The sequence below is a fragment of the Beta vulgaris genome, chromosome 4, assembly GCF_026745355.1.
Source record: "Beta vulgaris subsp. vulgaris cultivar EL10 chromosome 4, EL10.2, whole genome shotgun sequence".
NCBI classification, from domain to species: Eukaryota; Viridiplantae; Streptophyta; class Magnoliopsida; order Caryophyllales; family Amaranthaceae; genus Beta; species Beta vulgaris.
The window spans coordinates 23,590,145-23,607,878 of NC_079205.1; the positions used below are offsets into that span (position 1 = coordinate 23,590,145).

Genomic DNA, 17,734 nt, shown 5'->3' on the forward strand with positions numbered 1-17,734 from the left:
ATTTCATATTTTATTTAGATTGTTAACACATAAACGTGTCTTAAAACTATACCGATTAGCATTATACCGATTAGCAATAGCGTCATATAAGATGTGTTCGTCAATTTGCGCATAATGATTTAAGCATCGGCAGTAGAGAAGGTTTCGTTGTCGTTATTTTCATGTTTATCAGCTTCAGTTGATTGCATCACGTATACTCTTCCAGCTTGTGAAGATTCTCGTGCAGGGTTTCTGTTAACGTTGGTGTTACTTGTGTCGCCCTTATAAACCGGAAATGTGTCCGCTTCCTTGAGTTCGTCTAGCATCGTAGTGGTTCGCGCTTTGGTTTCGAGACCAAATGGTCTCGCTTACCACATCGAAAACATTGACCTGTCCCTTGTCGACAGTCTTTTACCGAATGTCCTTGCTTACCACACTTACTACATTGGAGAGGCCATCTTTGATAACGATTGTTCTCTGAGAATCCTATGTTCAGCCTCTTGTTGGATTCGTTGATTGATCGGCCATCCTGGGGTTTTTCTTTTCTTTTGCCATTTTCGTATACTTCTTTTCGAAGCTTCATTTTTCGCTCGACATTGATAGCTATATCATACAATTCTTGGTAGGACTGGCTCATGTGTGCAACAACCTTTTCTTGAAGTTCCAAGTTCAAACCACTTTCAAAACAATTCATTCTCCAACGATCGGTGGTTACCAGGTCGGGAGCAAATCGAGCAAGCTCGTTAAACTTAACATCATATTCCAGGACAAACATGTTCCTTTGCTTCAACTGAATGAACTCAGATTCCATCTGGAGCTGCAGGGATTGAGGGTAGAATTGGTTTCTCATAACCTCCTTCAGTTTCTCCCATCCAAACCCAGGTTGACTTTGCAGGCCCTTGGCGGTTTTCCACCAAAGATCAGCTTGCCCTTTCAAATAAAATACCGCGAAGTTTACTTTCCATTTTTCAGGGCACTGAATGGCATCAAATAACTTCTCCATGCTGTTAAGCCATTCTTCGAATTCGGTGGGGTCTGGCTTGCCGTCATAAGTTGGTGGATTATGCGCAGAGAATCTTTTAAACGTATTTGAGCATTCTTCTTGCTCCGTCTTGGCCTTTTGTCGATTCCCATGCAGTAGTTCCATCATCACGAGCCTCATCAAATCCATTCGGTTATCGTTCGCAACGTCTCCCATGGCATCTCCGAATACGGGGTCATTTCGTAAAACGTCAAGTCTTGCCCTTATTTCATCTAGTGAAACATCAGGCTCATGGTTCTCGTTTGCGCCATTAGTGGGATCACTTTCACTTGAAGCCATCTCTAATACATTAATTGTATTAGAATCATCACATGTTCATGCACAAGCATCATAGAGTAAATATATAAATTCCCGTCATGTTCCTAGCACTCACGCTCATTTCATTTACCATTTTCATAATCATATAAATCTCCTTCTTAAACCCATTTTATAACTGTATAACCTAATTCTTTTATTTCTTTTTATATCCTATTTCTCATTTTAAGTTTCCTATTTCCTAAAAACTCGCTGGCATGAAAACCCGAGTTTCACTAATGGTCCTCAGAGCCTTTGCTCTGATACCACTCTGTAACACCCCGACTTTTAAGCATCACTATTAGGTTAATTAATTACAAGGATTAGTAGCGGAAGACCTTCCTAGCTTACTCGGTGTATAATGTCAGACATCATAACATAAGGCAAAGCCACCGAGGATATTAATCCCCCAGGCCATCAGAAGGTGGCATATAATGCCAAACATCATAACAAATGGCAAAGCCACCGAGGATATTCATCCCCCATCAGAAGGTGGCATATAATGCCAGACATCATAACAGAAGGCAAAGCAACCGAGGATATTCATCCCACATCAGAAGGTGGCATATAATGCTAGACATCATAACAGAAGGCAAAGCCACCGAGGATATTCATCCCCCATCAGAAAGTGGCATATAATGCCAGACATCATAACAGAAGGCAAAGCCACCGAGGTTATTTATACCCCATCAGAAGGTGGCATATAATGTAACACCCCGAAATTTCTCTGAAATTTTCGCGTGTTAATTATTATTATCTGATGTGATAAATTATATTTCTATTAAATTATTTCCGAAAAGTATATATATATATATATATATATATATATATAATATATATATATATATATATATATATATTTACACCTACATTATTTTAATTGACTTTGTGCAAAGGTTATAATGTGCGTCTTATTTATGTGGCATTGTGTTAATCGTATTATGTAGTTGTCTGCATTGTTCTTATAAAACGGACAATGTAGTACTTTTGCGTGTGTCGAGTGTGTAATGTGATAGTATATTATGTGTATATTTATATTACGTTGGTAATAATAATTTTTAGTTTGGAAAAACATATACTTATACATTTTATTTTCGAACGTTTTACTTAGTGCCGGAAAATGTACATTGTACTAGTGTTAGCCTTCGTACATTTTGTTATTTGTTTAGGGAGGTCCGAAAATTCTGATATAGCCATGTTATATGAAGAGTTTGGACAGATTTTTATTTGATTCTCTTGTAACGTTGCGATAACCAAAGGTCATCTCTTCATCTACCTTTCTTAATGCCTTTTAATCATCACCTTTTCACCTTCATTTTTCTGAAAATAAAATTAGCAACCCTTGGTCTTTGTGACTCCATTTCACACCCCATTCTCGTCCAACCATTAGAGAAGAAGAGAAAGAGTTCTTTTCTCTTCTCGGTTTTCGTCCATTTCTGCACACCCATTTTCTTTGCATCATATCGATCTCCTTTGTTTCTTATTCGAATTGAGCGTGTGAGTAGTCAAAATCTATCTACTCGGAAAGATCTTGCTCGTGGTATAATTCGTTTTTGAAGAAATGGGAAGACGCGACCGAAGTTTGCGTTGCAATCAGATGAGTCATCCGGTTTTGTTCCCTGTCGCACCTTTACGAAAATAACCGTAGCCGGAGATCTAACCGTTGGATAGTCTTCAAGTTTGGACAGAACATTCATGACATCTTGTTATTTACTTTGATCGGAGCGATTTGGATTCCGAGCTTTTGATCGCCGCGAATCATAGTCGGAACAGAGCAGTGCAAAATAAGAGTTTTCAACATTCAAGGAAAAGGTAACTAGCGTTTTTCTAGTTCGGTAGAGTATAAATATTGAACTTAGGTTGTTAGAAATGCGTTAGAGAACGTAGTATCATGTTAGGAAGAACTTAGAAGATTGTATGGTTAAAGTTCCATGTTGTTATTGTTGTTGTTTTGTTGATGATTTGTTATTGTCGTTATTGTTGGTGTTAGAGAGTTGTTGGTGTTTGGGGTTGGTTGTTGTTGTGATTACGTTGTTGTTGGTGTTGGGGGTTGGTTGTTGTTGTCATTGTCGTTGTTGTTGGTGTTGAGGTTTGTTGTAGTTTTTGTCATTGTTGTTGTTGTTGGAGTATGTTATTATTGTTGTTGTTGTTGGTGAGTCGTGGATGATACGAGGGTGTTTGGTGTGAGTGTGGGTGTAAGGGAGGCTGGAGTAGGCGATGATGGCTGGAGCGAGCCTTGGAGGAGCTTGCGTGGGTGAGCGAACGAAGCTCGCAAGCCACGGCAGAAGGCTACTCGCGACTCGCGAGCCTCGTCGCGACTCGCGATGCTGCCAGTCGCGACCCGCGAGCCTCGTCGCACCTCGCGACGGGTGGTCTTCCCCTGGGTCTTGATGTGGTGTCCTTATTTCTGTTTTTGGTTTACAGCTTGTGTGTTTTGGCTTGGTTGGTCTTAGGTAAGTATGCTAAGGATGTTTGAGTAGTTTTTTGGGTGGTTTAAGTATTACGTTAAGGGTATGTGTCCTCATGTGATGGGTAACTCTTGGTTTTGAGTCTTGAAACGTGCCGGTTAAATGTGTTGGCTATGCAACCTCATGTTGGAACCTTGTTGAGTATGATTGGTTGAGTTACGCTCATAACTTGTTTTTATTGATGGTTGGATTTGATTGATGTGTGCTTGTCTTGTATGATTGCACGTGGTTGATAGAGTAACTCTAGGAACGGTATGGTTCTAGAGGTCATCATTAAGAAATCCTATGAACGGTATGGTTCAAGGAGTTTGCGTTTGATTATTCTAAGGGCGGTATGGTCCTAGAAATTTATGCTCGTTAACCTAAGGGCGGTATGGTCCTAGGCTTGGTTACTAAACCGTGGACGGTATGGCCCATTGGTTACTACGGGTGGTATGATCCGTAGATTATAGCTATTCGAAAAGGGCGGTATGGTTCCTCGAATATGCAGCGTAGGCCTTGGGCAGCATGGTCCAATGAGTCTACTCACAGGCGGTATGGTCTGTTATGTTTGAGCTTGTGGACCACATTTGTTGCATTTGTTTGCAACGTTGACCGCATTTGTTGCATGGTTGTCGTTTGTATCTTATAGCGAGTGGGTGTTTGGTATTATGTTTCCTGATGTTGTTTCTAATTATTTAAGCTCTTATCTGTCTCTATTTGAGCTGGGAGAACTGCTAGTTACTCCCCACTAATTGTGGAAATTGTTGTATCTTTGTGCAGATGGTGACGCTGTTTAGAGTGGTTCTAGTCTGGTTCGGGGTGTGTGTGTTCCCCGTGTGAGCAAGGAAAGGGAGCTTGTCATAGTGGATGAGTATTTCATATTTGTACTTAGGATTAGATACTTAGTTGGTTTAAGTAGCTAATTCTAGTTTTGACTTATGTATTGGAACTATGGATTTCAATTGTCTTAGTTTTGTTTACTCTATGATTTTGAGTTTTCTTGGTGGTGTTATGACTCTTTGAGACTTATTGAAGAATCAAGGCATGGGACCTCATCTTCCCTTTTTATTACATGTATTGGAGTTGACTTTTACCTATGATGGTATTCTATTTTAGTTTTGTTCTACTCCTTAGAGTGGCATCTCCGTCTCTTTGATTTTGGACGGGATGTTACAGTTGGTATCAGAGCAAAACGTTCCAGAAGCTCTGTTTAGGATGCTATTATTTTCCAGAAGTTGAGTAGACTTGTGACTAGGATTACTAGTGTCTTAGATTTCAAGTCTAGAGTGTATGAGAGTTACCTGGGTAGGAAGTAAACCTGGGGAAACATTTTATTTACTATGTTTATCGATTTAATGTTTGCTTGTGTGATTTTGATAGACTAATGTGATAGTTTCTGTTTTGTAGTATGCCTCCACGACAACAGTTAGCCGCTAGAAAGGAACCTGCGCGCCGTCGTCGCGTAAGCCTGGAAAATGCTTTCATCTCTCTGGCTAATAGGGCTGTTTCTTCGGGTAGTGGGCAGTCTCTTTTCGACCGGTTTGACCGTCACAGGCCCCCTACATGATGGTGTTGCTGATCCTGTAGCTTTGGAAAACTGGTTAAGGGAGATGGAGAAGCTATTCACGGCAACAAACTGCTCTGCTGCCGAAATGGTACCGATTGGAACGTACTATTTGAAGAAAGAGGCGGAGAATTGGTGGAGTACGGTGAAGGATGTGTGTATGGCTACAGCTGGATTTGGGTGGACTCAGTTCTCCGCCAAGCTGAAAGAGAGATTTTACCCTGATGAGTTGCGCTGGCAAAAGCAGGAAGAATTTCTATCTCTGATTCAAGGGAGTATGGACATCCAGAAGTACACTGACCGCTTCACGGAGCTGTCTAAATTTGCTGGTACTGTCATTCCCACCGAAGCTGAGAGGGTTAAGAGATATATCAAGAAGATGAATCCGAGGGTGAGGACCCTGGTGCTGTGTTCAGGGGTTACTACTTTCCAAGCTGCTTATGAGATGGCCCTTAGTGTTCATGCTTCAGTGAGAGAGGAAGAAGCTGTTAAGGCTGCATCTGTGAGGAAGCCTTTCCCGTCTGTTGCTCCTAGTCCGGCTAAGAAGCCGAGGTTCGAGCCGAGTTTCCGTGGTGGATACCAAGGCTCCGGTTCTAGGCAGGGTTCTGATCCGTCCAAGTGTCGGAGGTGTGAGAAGCCTTTACATCTGGGAAAGGATTGTGAGGGTGCTGCTATTGTTTGCTTCTATTGTAGAGAGGCGGATCACAAGAGTTATGAGTGTCCCAAGAATCCGAGGGCTACAGCTAAGCCCCCTATTCCTCCTAATCTTTCTGCTCCGCCAAAGAATCGGGTTTACAGTATGACTCATTCCGACGTTGATGTTCATCCCGACGTCATCTCTGGTACCTTTCTTGTTAATTATGTTCCTGCTTCTGTATTGTTTGATTCTGGTGCTTCTGTGTCTTGTGTGTCTAATTCGTTTGCCAAGAAAGCTAATTTGACTTCGAGTTCTCCTATTCGAACTCTTATTTCTCTACCTTCTGGGGAGAACTACCCTTGTTTGGCCGAGTATTGTGGAGTGCCTATCTCTGTGTTGGGTATTGATCTGCCTGCCGATCTCAAGGCATTCTCCATGGTCGAGTTTGATGTTATTTTGGGCATGGATTGGTTGTTCAAGTATCGTGCTCAGATTCATTGCCGCGATCAAAAAGTGACTCTTCGTAGTCCGTGTGGCAAGCGTATCTCCTATAGTGGAGTGGTGTTGAAGAAGGGAGTAAAGATCGTTTCTGCTCTCAAAATGCAAAGGCTCCGTCAGAAAGGGGAGCAAGTGTTCCTCTGTATGGTGAAAGATTTGACCCAAGAGGTTAAATTAGAGGACATTCCCGTTGTCCGTGAGTATCCGGACGTTTTTCCTGATGAGCTACCAGGTATCCCCCCTGAAAGAGAAGTTGAGTTCAGCATTGACTTGACTCCTGGTACTGCTCCTCTGTCAAAGGCCCCGTATAGAATGGCGCCTGCTGAATTGCAAGAGTTGAAGACTCAGTTGCAAGAATTGATTGATAAGGGATTTATTAGGCCAAGTCTTGCGGTGGGGTGCTCCTGTGCTGTTTGTCAAAAAGAAAGACGGGAGTATGAGGCTTTGCATCGATTATCGTGAATTGAACAAGGTGACTATCAAGAATCGGTATCCCTTGCCCCGCATTGAAGATCTGTTTGACCAGCTAAAGGGTGCAGGTGTATTTTCAAAGATTGACCTGAGGTCAGGTTATCACCAGATTCCGGTGAAGAAGGAGGACATTCCTAAGACCGCTTTCCGAACAAGATATGGGCACTATAAGTTCGTGGTCATGCCCTTCGATTCGATTAATGCCCCTGCTGTGTTCATGGATCAGATGAACCGCTCTTTCCATGAGTTCCTGGATTCGTGTGTAGTTGTTTTCATCGACGATATCCTGGTGTACTCTAAGAATGAAGAAGAGCATGAGAGGCATCTGAGGTTGATCTTGGGTATTCTGAGGCAATAGAAATGGTTTGCAAAGTTCTCCAAGTGTGAGTTCTGGCTGAAGGAGGTGTCGTTCCTAGGCCATGTTATAGCAAGGATGGAGTTATGGTAGATCCTTCTAAGGTTAGAGCTGTGGTGGAATGGGAGAGTCCTAAGAATGTTTCCGAGATCCGGAGTTTCCTTGGTCTCGCTGGTTACTATCGGAGGTTTATTAAGGATTCTCAAGGATAGCTCAGCCGTTGACTAAATTGATGAAGAAGGAGAGTAAGTTCCTGTGGTCTGAAGAGTGTGAAAAAGCATTCCAAGAATTGAAGAGGTGCCTCACTACCGCTCCTGTTCTAACCTTGCCTACTGAAGGGGTTGGGTTTGAAGTTTATAGTGACGCATCGAAGCTTGGATTGGGTTGTGTTCTTATGCAACAAGGGAAAGTGGTGGCGTATGCATCCAGGCAGTTGAAGGTGCATGAAAAGAACTACCCTACTCATGATTTGGAGTTGGCTGCTTGGTGTTCGCTCTTAAAATCTGGCGACACTATCTGTATGGGGTTTCGTGTAGGGTGTTTACCGACCACAAAAGCCTCAAGTATATCTTCACTCAAAGAGATTTGAATATGAGGCAGAGGAGATGGTTGGAGCTGATCAAGGATTACGATCTGCTGCTGGATTACCATGAGGGCAAAGCTAATGTGGTTGCGGATGCTCTCAGCCGTAAGTCGAAGCATTCTTTTAATGCGGTTAGAATTCCGCCGAGAGAATTATGCGATGAATTTCGGAAGCTTGAAATCGAGGTGGTACCTCGGGGTTCGGTGGAAACTCTCTGTGCCATGAGTGCCGAGCGCTGCCTTGTTCCAAGAGTTGCGAGAGAAGCAGAGTATGATCCTAAGTTAGAAGATCCGTGAAGCTAAGGCTCAGGGCCGAGCCAAAATTTCGAAATCGATTCCGAGGGAGGTATAAAGTTTATGAGTCGTTGGTGTGTGCCTAATGACTTGGAGCTTAAGAAGAAGATTCTCGAAGAAGCTCATTGTACTCCCTACTTAGTTCATCCTGGGGGTGATAAGCTTTACAAGGATCTCAAGGCTAAATTCTGGTGGCCTTGCATGAAAAGGGAAGTGGCCGAATTTGTGGCCAGGTGTCTGGTGTGTCAAAAGATTAAGATCGAGCATCAGAGACGGGTGGTTTGCTACAACCATTACCAATTCCTGCGTGGAAGTTCGATTCTATCTCGATGGACTTTGTTATGGGTCTTCCGAGAGCTGCTGGGGGTAAGAATGCGGTGTGGGTGATTGTGACCGATTGACTAAGGTAGCTGGTTTATTCCGATGAAAGTACTTGGTCTATGGAGAGTTAGCGGAAGCCTACGCTAATGAAATCATTCATTGCACGGTGTTCCGAAGGATATAGTATTATCGTGACCCTAGATTCTTGTCTCATTTCTGGGTTGCTCTGCAAGAAGCATTTGGTACTAAGTTGAAATTGAGTACCGCTTTCCATGCTGCTACGGATGGGCAGACAGAGAGGACTATTCAGACTCTGGAGGATATGCTCCGTGCTTGTGCTTTGGAATTTCAAGAGTCTTGGTTGAAGTCATTGAACTTGGTGGAGTTCTCTTACAACAACAGTTACCATGCTAGCATTCAGATGGCTCCTTATGAGGCCTTGTATGGGCGGAGGTGTCACAGTCCTACCTGTTGGAGCGACATAAGTGACTCGTTAGTATTGGGACCAGACTTGATCCAAGATACTGTTGAGCAAGTAAAGGTAATTCAGGCGATAATGAAGGCTGCTCAAGATAGGCAGAGGTCTTATGCAGACTTGCGTCGGAAGCCTATTTCTTTCACCGTTGGAGATAAGGTGTTGTTGAAAGAGTCTCCGATGAAGGGAGTGGCGAGATTTGGGCAAAAAGGCAAGATAAGCCCGAAGTATGTTGGCCCTTATGAGATTCTCGAGAGGATTGGGGAGGTGGCTTACAGATTGGCTATGCCCCCTGAGTTGTCGAGGGTGCACGATGTGTTCCATGTGTCGCAGTTGCGGAGGTATCGCAGCGATCCGTCTCATGTCATTCCTATAGAGTCGGTCTCTATTGAGCCGAACATGACTTTTGAGGAGCGACCTGTTCAGATCTTGGACCTTCAGAATCGTGCCCTGAGAAGGAAGGTGATACCCTTGGTTAAAGTGCTTTGGAGAAGCCAAAAGTACGAGGAAGCCACTTGGGAGACGGAAGAGTCGATGAGGCTCAAGTATCCCGAGCTTTTTGTCTCAGGTATTTCTTTGTTATTTTAAAGTTTGAGGACGAACTTTTTTCTTAAGGAGGGGAGATTGTAACACCCCGAAATTTCTCTGAAATGTTCGCGTGTTAATTATTATTATCTGATGTGATAAATTATATTTCTATTAAATTATTTCTGGAAAGTATATATAGTTTTGTTCTAGTCTGGTTCGGGGGTGTGTGTGTTCCCCGTGTGAGCAAGGAAAGGGAGCTTATCATAGTGGATAAGTATTTCATATCTGGACTTAGGATTAGATACTTAGTTGGTTTAAGTAGCTAATTCTAGTTTTGACTTATGTATTGGAACTATGGATTTCAATTGTCTTAGTTTTGTTTACTCTATGATTTTGAGTTTTCTTGGTGGTGTTATGACTCTTTGAGACTTGTTGAAGAATGAGGGTATGGGACCTCATCTTCCCTTTTTATTACATGTACTGGAGTTGACTTTTACCTATGATGGTATTCTATTTTAGTTTTGTTCTACTCCTTAGAGTGGCATCTCCGTCTCTTTGAATTTCCGCTGCCATTATCTATACCTATTTCCTTATCTTATGGCTATGTTCTTCTTGATTTGGACGGGATGTTACATATAATGCCATAATGCAGGTGCCACCGAGGACGTTGTCCCCCATCAGAAGGTGGCGTTGCCGCCGGATAACATAATTACACGTGCACGGCCCAGAGAACATAGTACGGCCATTCACCATCTTTCACTTTCATTTATCATGTTTCGTTTCTTTTGATTGATTTTCAGAAATCATATTAAAGTCATTTCATAACGTCATCAAATCATTTGCATAGCCAAACATTTCATATCCCGCACACCATATAAAATATAGCATAAACATTATATAAAATCACCATAAAACGTAGTTGGAAGGGGAGTGCGGGTGTTAGCAGTAGACGTTACCTGGAGTCCTGCTTAACAACTTGATCGTAGGGGAAGGCTTGTAATATCTCTCCCTTTTTAATCTAACAATCAATTCAGGAATTAATAAAAGACTTATTAATATTTTATTCGGAATTATGAGTTTACTGATCCATTTCCATCATGTGTCCATTTTAGGAGGTGTGTAGGAGTTTTATATATTATCATCTTTGGTGGTTGATAAAAAGTCGTAGGCGCCCTTTCCACTTAACAACTTAGCGACTAAGTCGTAATTGATTATTTATGGACGACGTCTTACCATTACCATTTCGTATTTTATAATTTCAAAACGTTATAGTTTTGTTAACCTTTAATTCAATACTTTATTCTATTAGTCATAGGGTCCCTTTACACATATTATTCGTCATTTCATAAATTAAAACAGTGGTCATTAATCTTATTCTTCATGAATTGGGATCAATAATTTGTAATCATGAACTTCGTAATATAACACTTTAATTCTTGAAATCTGAACTCTATACATAAGTGTCTGCTACGTTATTATATATATAAATTTAACAAGTAAACTATACTTATTTACTATTACTCTTTAATTGATATATTATAATTATATTAAGGTTATCAAATAATACATCGTCATTTAATCATTTATTAGTCATAATCTTGTCTCATAATAATCAAATTGTAAGGGTTATATATATAAATATATATATATAATCATCAAATCACAAGTATTATATAATATGTAGTGAGTCGTCTTTTATTATATTTTAGTTACTAGTTAAAGAAATCATCAAAGAATTATCCAAGTAACTATTAAGCCATCTTACTTGATCAATTTTATTTACGGATTTTTAAAATCAGCCCAAATATCATAACTCTAATCCCACAATAAAAACAATCTACCATGATATATACTTGGGCTTAAGTACATAAATAGAAGGAAGCAAAGGTAATTCCATTACCTCTGCTTATTCGAGTAACTAGAGACAGAGCAGAGAAGGGAGGCTGGCAATGGGTTGGGCTCCGATAGCAGCAGCGGAAGGCGCGAAACTCCGGCGACGCTGGGCTTGGGTTCGTCGGCGCACGAGGAGAGAGAGAGAAAAACACGAGAGAGAGAGAGACAGAGAGAGAGAGAGAGAGAGAGAGAGAGAGATGAGGACGAGGGAGAGGGGATGCAAGCGACGAAGAAGGGCATACGGGCTGGGTCGACGTCACGGTGAGTGACGCACAGGAGGTCGTCGATGGAGGGTGGTGGTGCTGCGGTGGCTGAACGAAAACAGAGGAGAGAGAGAATTGCGAAAAACAGAGGAATTTGAGGGTGGTTTGGGTGGCGGTTTTCTGACGAAGACAATGGAATGGTGGTGGTTTGAGGGAAGTAAACATGGCTATTTATAGCCATGGTTGTGCTCCAATTGTGCCCAGATTGAATTGATGAAATTGAATTACAAAAATGGGTTATTGGGTGATTTTGGTTGAGAAATGAATTTTTATTTGAAGTTGGATTTTTGTTGTGCAAGAAAATCAATATTGAGTTTATAATCCTTTATTGGATCTTTTGTGAGGAAGAAATCCATGGGTGGGTTTTTGTTTGTGAAAAAAACTGAGATGGAGTTATGGAGAAATAACTTACTGTTTCATTGTTTCGTTATTTTTATTTTTATTTTTCTTTTATTTTATTTTTCCTTTCCTTTCTTTTGTCTTTTCTTTTCTCTTTTTCTTTTCCTTTTTATGCCATCATCAATTTGTTTAGTAATTAATTTGTGATTTATTTGTTTTCTTACTTTAACTAATGAAATCATCTAACATAACTTATTATTAAAGAAAAACTTTAGCCACTAATTATTATTATTTAATTTAAGCAAATTTAAAATTTTCGGGATATTACAATTGGTGGTGGTTAAAAAATGATTGTGTGAAGGTATGGTGTTGCTCAATTCCAATTAGTGTATAAGCAGAATCATGCTGGTGGCTCTTAATAATGTTTTTAGTTCTTTTTATAAATGTTTACTTTTCTATCCTTCGTAGTTGGTTTGGTGCTGGATGGTAGAGCTAAGGGTTGGGATTGTTGGATTTGGGTGTTAAAACTGTTAATGCATGGAAAAATAATTTTTTTAAGAATAGTTGGGGGACATTGGTGGTGGTGTTCGGCAACGGTAGTAGGTGGTGATCTTTTGAGGTTTGTTGTCTTGTTGGATTGACTCTAGTGGTGATAGGTGGTGGTGATGGGAAGAATATGATGGTGGGGGTGGTGATGGGGTATGAAGGTGGTGGTAGTGGGGGGTGATGGTATGAAAGAACAAAGCCGTGAGTTAATCTTTTGCAAGTTGAAGCTGATACGACCTGGAGTAGTGTTGTATTTGTTTTCAAGGCGAGAACGCTTGACTTTGTATAGTTAATCAATAACCATTTATTACTAGTTTATGTATTTAAGGTCGCTGGTGCTCCTAATTCTCCATTAGTGCTCCTCAGCAAAAGCATTGAGGTTGTTGAGTTTGGAGTATTTTATAAATTGAAATTGTACATAGGTTTAAATTATTTCCTGCTTAGGGTTGTCCTATTTTCAAAGGAAACTCTACCGGATGTTTTAGAGAGATTTATTAGAATAGAGTCGGGAATCAGAGCTTGTTGTAGTAGTTAATTAATTTTGAATAGAATTGGGAATTGAGTTCCACACTCACCGATGTAGTTCATTGAGTGTGATGGTAATAGTCCGTGTTATGTCGACTAGAGTCTCTTCAGCTGTGTCTAATCCTCTATAAGGTGGTTGGGAGAATTTGGGCTATTACACGTTGCCTCTAGGAGTTTGAGGCAATTGACGCGACGGACAACATCTGGGTGTGCAAAGCATCAATTTCTCACTCAAATTGGATGGATTATAGGGCAATTTCTTCCCTAAGATTCCTTTTCATCAGTTCGTCAATGGCTCCCATTATTTCAATTTTGTCCCCATGATTTTGCAGTTAAAGGGCATTTGAGAGTTTCGTGGGTTATGGCTTTGTTGCTAATATCGGCCACATTATTTGCATGATAAAAATTAATTTGTGTTCATAAGATTGCTTTTAATTATCAACACCATAGTGGGCTTCAAATTATTTTAGGCAAATTATGCAGGAAACCTAAATTGAGGGGATCAACAATCAATTTGCAATAATGGAAAAAAATGGACAAATTCTATAATAAAGCTAAAACAAATAAATATGGACACAAGGCAACTTTTACGTTGAAACCTTTGTAAATAGGGTGAAAACCACGAGACTATCTCTAGCTTGCCGATTCACTATGAGTATTTTGCTTTTGAGTACAAAGAGAGTAATCGAGCTAGAGTATGAGTTGAATTGTAATAGCCTTACTTCTTAAGTTAGGATTACAATCAATAATCATAAACTATTATGCTAATAATAATTACTATCTAAGCTGTAAATAGTTACGTGTTACAAAAATTGATGAACTAAGATGACTCCTACGTGAATTTTGTTGCAAATGTGAAATGTTATTAGCAAACTAATAACATGAGAATTTGAGTAATTAATTAATGAGTTACATTAGGAGATTTGAATATCATTTCGGAGTTATCGGATTTATAGATGTTATTGATATCGTTCTTTTTAAGTATCTTGGAGATTGAGATTAAGGACTAATTAAGTCAAGATACTTCAATTAAGGTATAAGATATATATTATAGGAGACTTATTTATGAATAATTAATATTAGGAAGTGATGATTGAGGAGATAGTCCAAGTGTTAAGACCTTGAAAATTCTGTATTGTTCCTAAGCAAGTGAAAAGACGATTTCACCCCCAATAATAAACAAAAATCATGAGTTTTCCATTACCCGTTTTACATATATATATGTGAACAAGGTCCCTAATTCATTTCATCATATTTCATTGCACAAAATGCACCCAAAAAATCACTCATATTATGTCCTCTTTTTCACGCCAGAACTAGCGAGTTTTGCTACAGTTGTTGGCAGCTTGCTTCTCCTGTATTCTTGCTCCAAAGCATGCAAACTCTTGTTCTAGGTACCTCAAGTTATTCTCCATACTGAGCGATTGTTATATTTGAGGTATCACATCAGTAGCATCAAAGAAAATCAAGGAAGGTAAGATGTGGCTGAATTGTAGCACTTATGAGGTTTATGAGATTGAAACTTGATTACTTTTGGTTAATTTAAGTTATGGATGTTGTATTTAAGGTCTTATAAGGTTGTTGGAGGATAACTAAAAGTTGTTAAAGGAGATTTAATTCCCAAACACCGAATTAAGGTACGCAAGGACTAGCCCTTTAAATCCTACTCTCTTAGTTGGCTTGTATAACATTTGTTTTTGTGGAAATTGTGTGATTTTTGAATATGTATCGTGATGAAAGCCTACTGATTTGTTTATAAGTTACAAGTACTTTATTTGAAGTATTGCATTTTAATATTTGCTAATGATTTTCGAGAAACAAATTGTTGCATGTAAAGTTCCCCAATAATCAATAAAACCTTGCTATTACCTTGAATAATGATCTTGTTTGTTGCTCAACTTTGATGATAGACTTCTGGAACACAAAACTGGAAACCGTTGGAGAAGTAAAGAACAATTAAAAACCTAATTTCTGCTTAGTTTTTTCCAAGTTTATTACCCCGTGTTCCTTTGGTTCCTCAAATTCCTTTTGAATGTTAAAAACATACTGCATATATTCATCTACTTATTAATATACCAAACCCTTAACTAAACATAAAAGTTACAAAATGATTATATAAGTCGTTCTTTAACACAAAACTGGAAACCGTGAGATTGATATATGCTAACTTGTGTGGCATAGTCTTTTCATATATTTAAGATCCTCTTTATAAGAACTTGTTCGCACTACCACATCATGTTGATCACTTAATTTTAAACACCTCGATTAACCACGATATGTTTTTCAAAACCTTATTGTTAAGTCGTTTTTCCGCAACGATGGATCTTGATATAGCAAAGCTTGTTTTCTGAAACTCGTTTTGATAAGTTAAGTTGGTTTTAAAATTTGATACCATTGAGTAAGAATAAGATTTTAAGTCATATATTTGAGTATAAGTATCTCATATATGAAAATTTTCTTTTTAGAAGGAAAGTAGTTGCATAAGTAGTGATGAACAACAATTGTAGAGTGGGTATTACTCATTATGTGTTTAGAGCGGGTAATGCTCCATTATGTAGGGTCATGACCTAGAAGTTTTGCAAGCAGAAGATAAGAAAGGTAGGGAGACATCCCTCAAAAGTTTGGAGTTGTGGCTTAGTCCTCCATTCGTGTTCCTTCCTAGAGTTAAAAATGTTTTAAATTGTGTATGGAATATGTTTAAATGATTGTTGAGAATGATATAACGGATATTCATGGATAGTTTTATTGAAGATTAATCGATATACTCACGATATTATTATTACTTTTGCGATATTCAAAATAGAAAGTATCTTTCTGATTAAATAAAGTGAAAGCATTTGAGAAATCAGTTGTGTTGTTTACGCTAAAGTAAATCCTATTTTAAGCCATCTTATTATTTCGGAATTGGTGGGACTTGTGGACCAGCATAAGCTGACCGTTTTATTTTTTAAACCTGTCTAGTGGGGGCTGTAATACTCCGTATTTTTGGAGTTATATTTTAGTATTATGTACAAATATATATATATATATATATATATATATATATATATATATATATATATATATATATATATATATATATATATAATATGATTTTTCCTTTTATGTACCTAATATTATATTGTATAATCTATTTTCTATTATATTAAGTTGTAAGTTAAGTAAATTGCAAATAGAGTAAATTAATACTTGACCAAGTTTGTAAATTTGATTTAAATTGTTCATCTGATTTAAGTTGTAAATCTAATTTAGGTTGTAAATATGATTTAGGGTTTTGTAGGTAAGTAAGGTGTAAAGTTAAGAAATTAGATTATTGATTATTAGTTGGAACGTTAAAATGGCCTTGCTATTCAAACTTGATTTTAGTAGTATTGGACATGAGGACTTAAATGAAGTTGGTAAATGTAGTATGTTATTAAACTAACTAATATTAGCTTGGCTCATATTGGCTTTTAAAAGACACTAAGTTCAATAGAGTTAGGAAAGAAAAGAAAGTTAATAAACAACGAGATTAGTTATTGTTTATACTTCGAAATACTATTGATATAATTACTCATGTGTTAGTTGATAATAATATCAAGGACATAGCACTGAAGCATTTTCTTACTCGTTTAGGTCCCAATTTCATAAGCGGAACGTTTTATTAGGCAGCGAAAATTGGTTGTGAATTATTCTATCGGAACCTAGAATCATGATAGGGAACAATTGTGATTGTTGAGATTGTTTGGTAACATGATTATGATTGGAACTCAATATGTGGCATTGTAATGCGTAATTCTATCGTATCATAAGCATGATTATTGGATTTGTATTCTTTGATCCATGGTGTAACAAGAATGTTACAAGAAGTAAAGATTTGAGTATTGTATCTAAGAAAGAATGTTAAATGATTCTATGTTTATTGTGGTATGAATGAACAATACTAAGAATTGACTTTGGCAATAAACTTGTAGTCGGACTTCCTACAAGTAATGAACAATGGGGGGAGTGTGGGACTTGTTCTACACTCCTACGCAGGCCTATTGTGACGATAGTAGTGTCCTTATAAATTTTGATAACTCAAGTATGCGGAAGGTTCCGTACGATCTTAGGGGTGTGTGCATACTAAGGTGATGGATGTGAGACAGAACGAAACTGTATTCGCATTTCATCTAATAGACTAAGTTGTCTATTAAGGATTAAGTAGCCCGTATGATTCTAGTATGATGACGGTGCCCGTTCGCTGCCAACTAAATAAAAAGTAAAAAATGTAATGCTATTGTAGTATCATGTCTAGGAATGATCCTTATTGCTTTGTTTATGCTTGTATGCACTCAATGCTTTACTATGTACTCAGCATAGCTGATTGTGTGTTATTTTGTTATTTGTTGACCTGTGATGAACCATTGATGCTACAATGGAGAGCAGACTAGGTGTGCTGGTGTTGCTGCATTTCACCGTAGACTGGGGGGATAGTTCTTAGTCTTGAAACTTTAAGCGTTTTGATTAAGCATTATAAGACTAGTTTGATTTACTTAATCAATTTATGGTTTGAATAAAAGGGGTCGTTGATGATTCCCGAGTTGTAGTTACATTTCTATTTCCGCTGCATTTCAGTTTTTGTGACAGTGATTGAAGCTAACATTTCTTTACAATAAGCCTTGCGTTTCACCGCGGTGGTAACACTCCCAAAGTCGAT

General features: G+C 38.7%; 2 protein-coding genes across 2 annotated transcripts; one reads left to right on the forward strand and one right to left on the reverse strand.

Annotated features, from left to right (window-relative positions):
- Positions 1 to 298: 298 nt before the first annotated feature.
- Positions 299 to 1,300, reverse strand: LOC125496567 (uncharacterized). Its single transcript, XM_048642067.1, has one exon. It carries the CDS (start codon positions 1,298 to 1,300, stop codon positions 299 to 301), a length of 1,002 nt encoding a protein of 333 aa, XP_048498024.1.
- Positions 1,301 to 5,240: 3,940 nt separating this feature from the next.
- Positions 5,241 to 7,502, forward strand: LOC125496568 (uncharacterized). The gene is made up of 3 exons (XM_048642068.2): positions 5,241 to 6,875; positions 6,991 to 7,276; positions 7,336 to 7,502. The coding sequence occupies exons 1-3, from the start codon at positions 5,241 to 5,243 to the stop codon at positions 7,500 to 7,502; spliced, it is 2,088 nt and encodes a 695-aa protein (XP_048498025.2).
- Positions 7,503 to 17,734: the final 10,232 nt, after the last annotated feature.

What these genes read in the sequence shown, in the direction of transcription:
- LOC125496567 (XM_048642067.1), bottom strand. Translation starts at nt 1,300, where the DNA reads ATGGCTTCAAGTGAAAGTGATCCCACTAATGGCGCAAACGAGAACCAT.
- LOC125496568 (XM_048642068.2), top strand. Translation starts at nt 5,241, where the DNA reads ATGCTTTCATCTCTCTGGCTAATAGGGCTGTTTCTTCGGGTAGTGGGC. An exon ending in CGGTGGGGTGCTCCTGTGCT is followed by an intron (nt 6,876 to 6,990) that starts GTTTGTCAAAAA and finishes CTGTTTGACCAG; the next exon opens with CTAAAGGGTGCAGGTGTATT. An exon ending in GCATCTGAGGTTGATCTTGG is followed by an intron (nt 7,277 to 7,335) that starts GTATTCTGAGGC and finishes TTCTGGCTGAAG; the next exon opens with GAGGTGTCGTTCCTAGGCCA.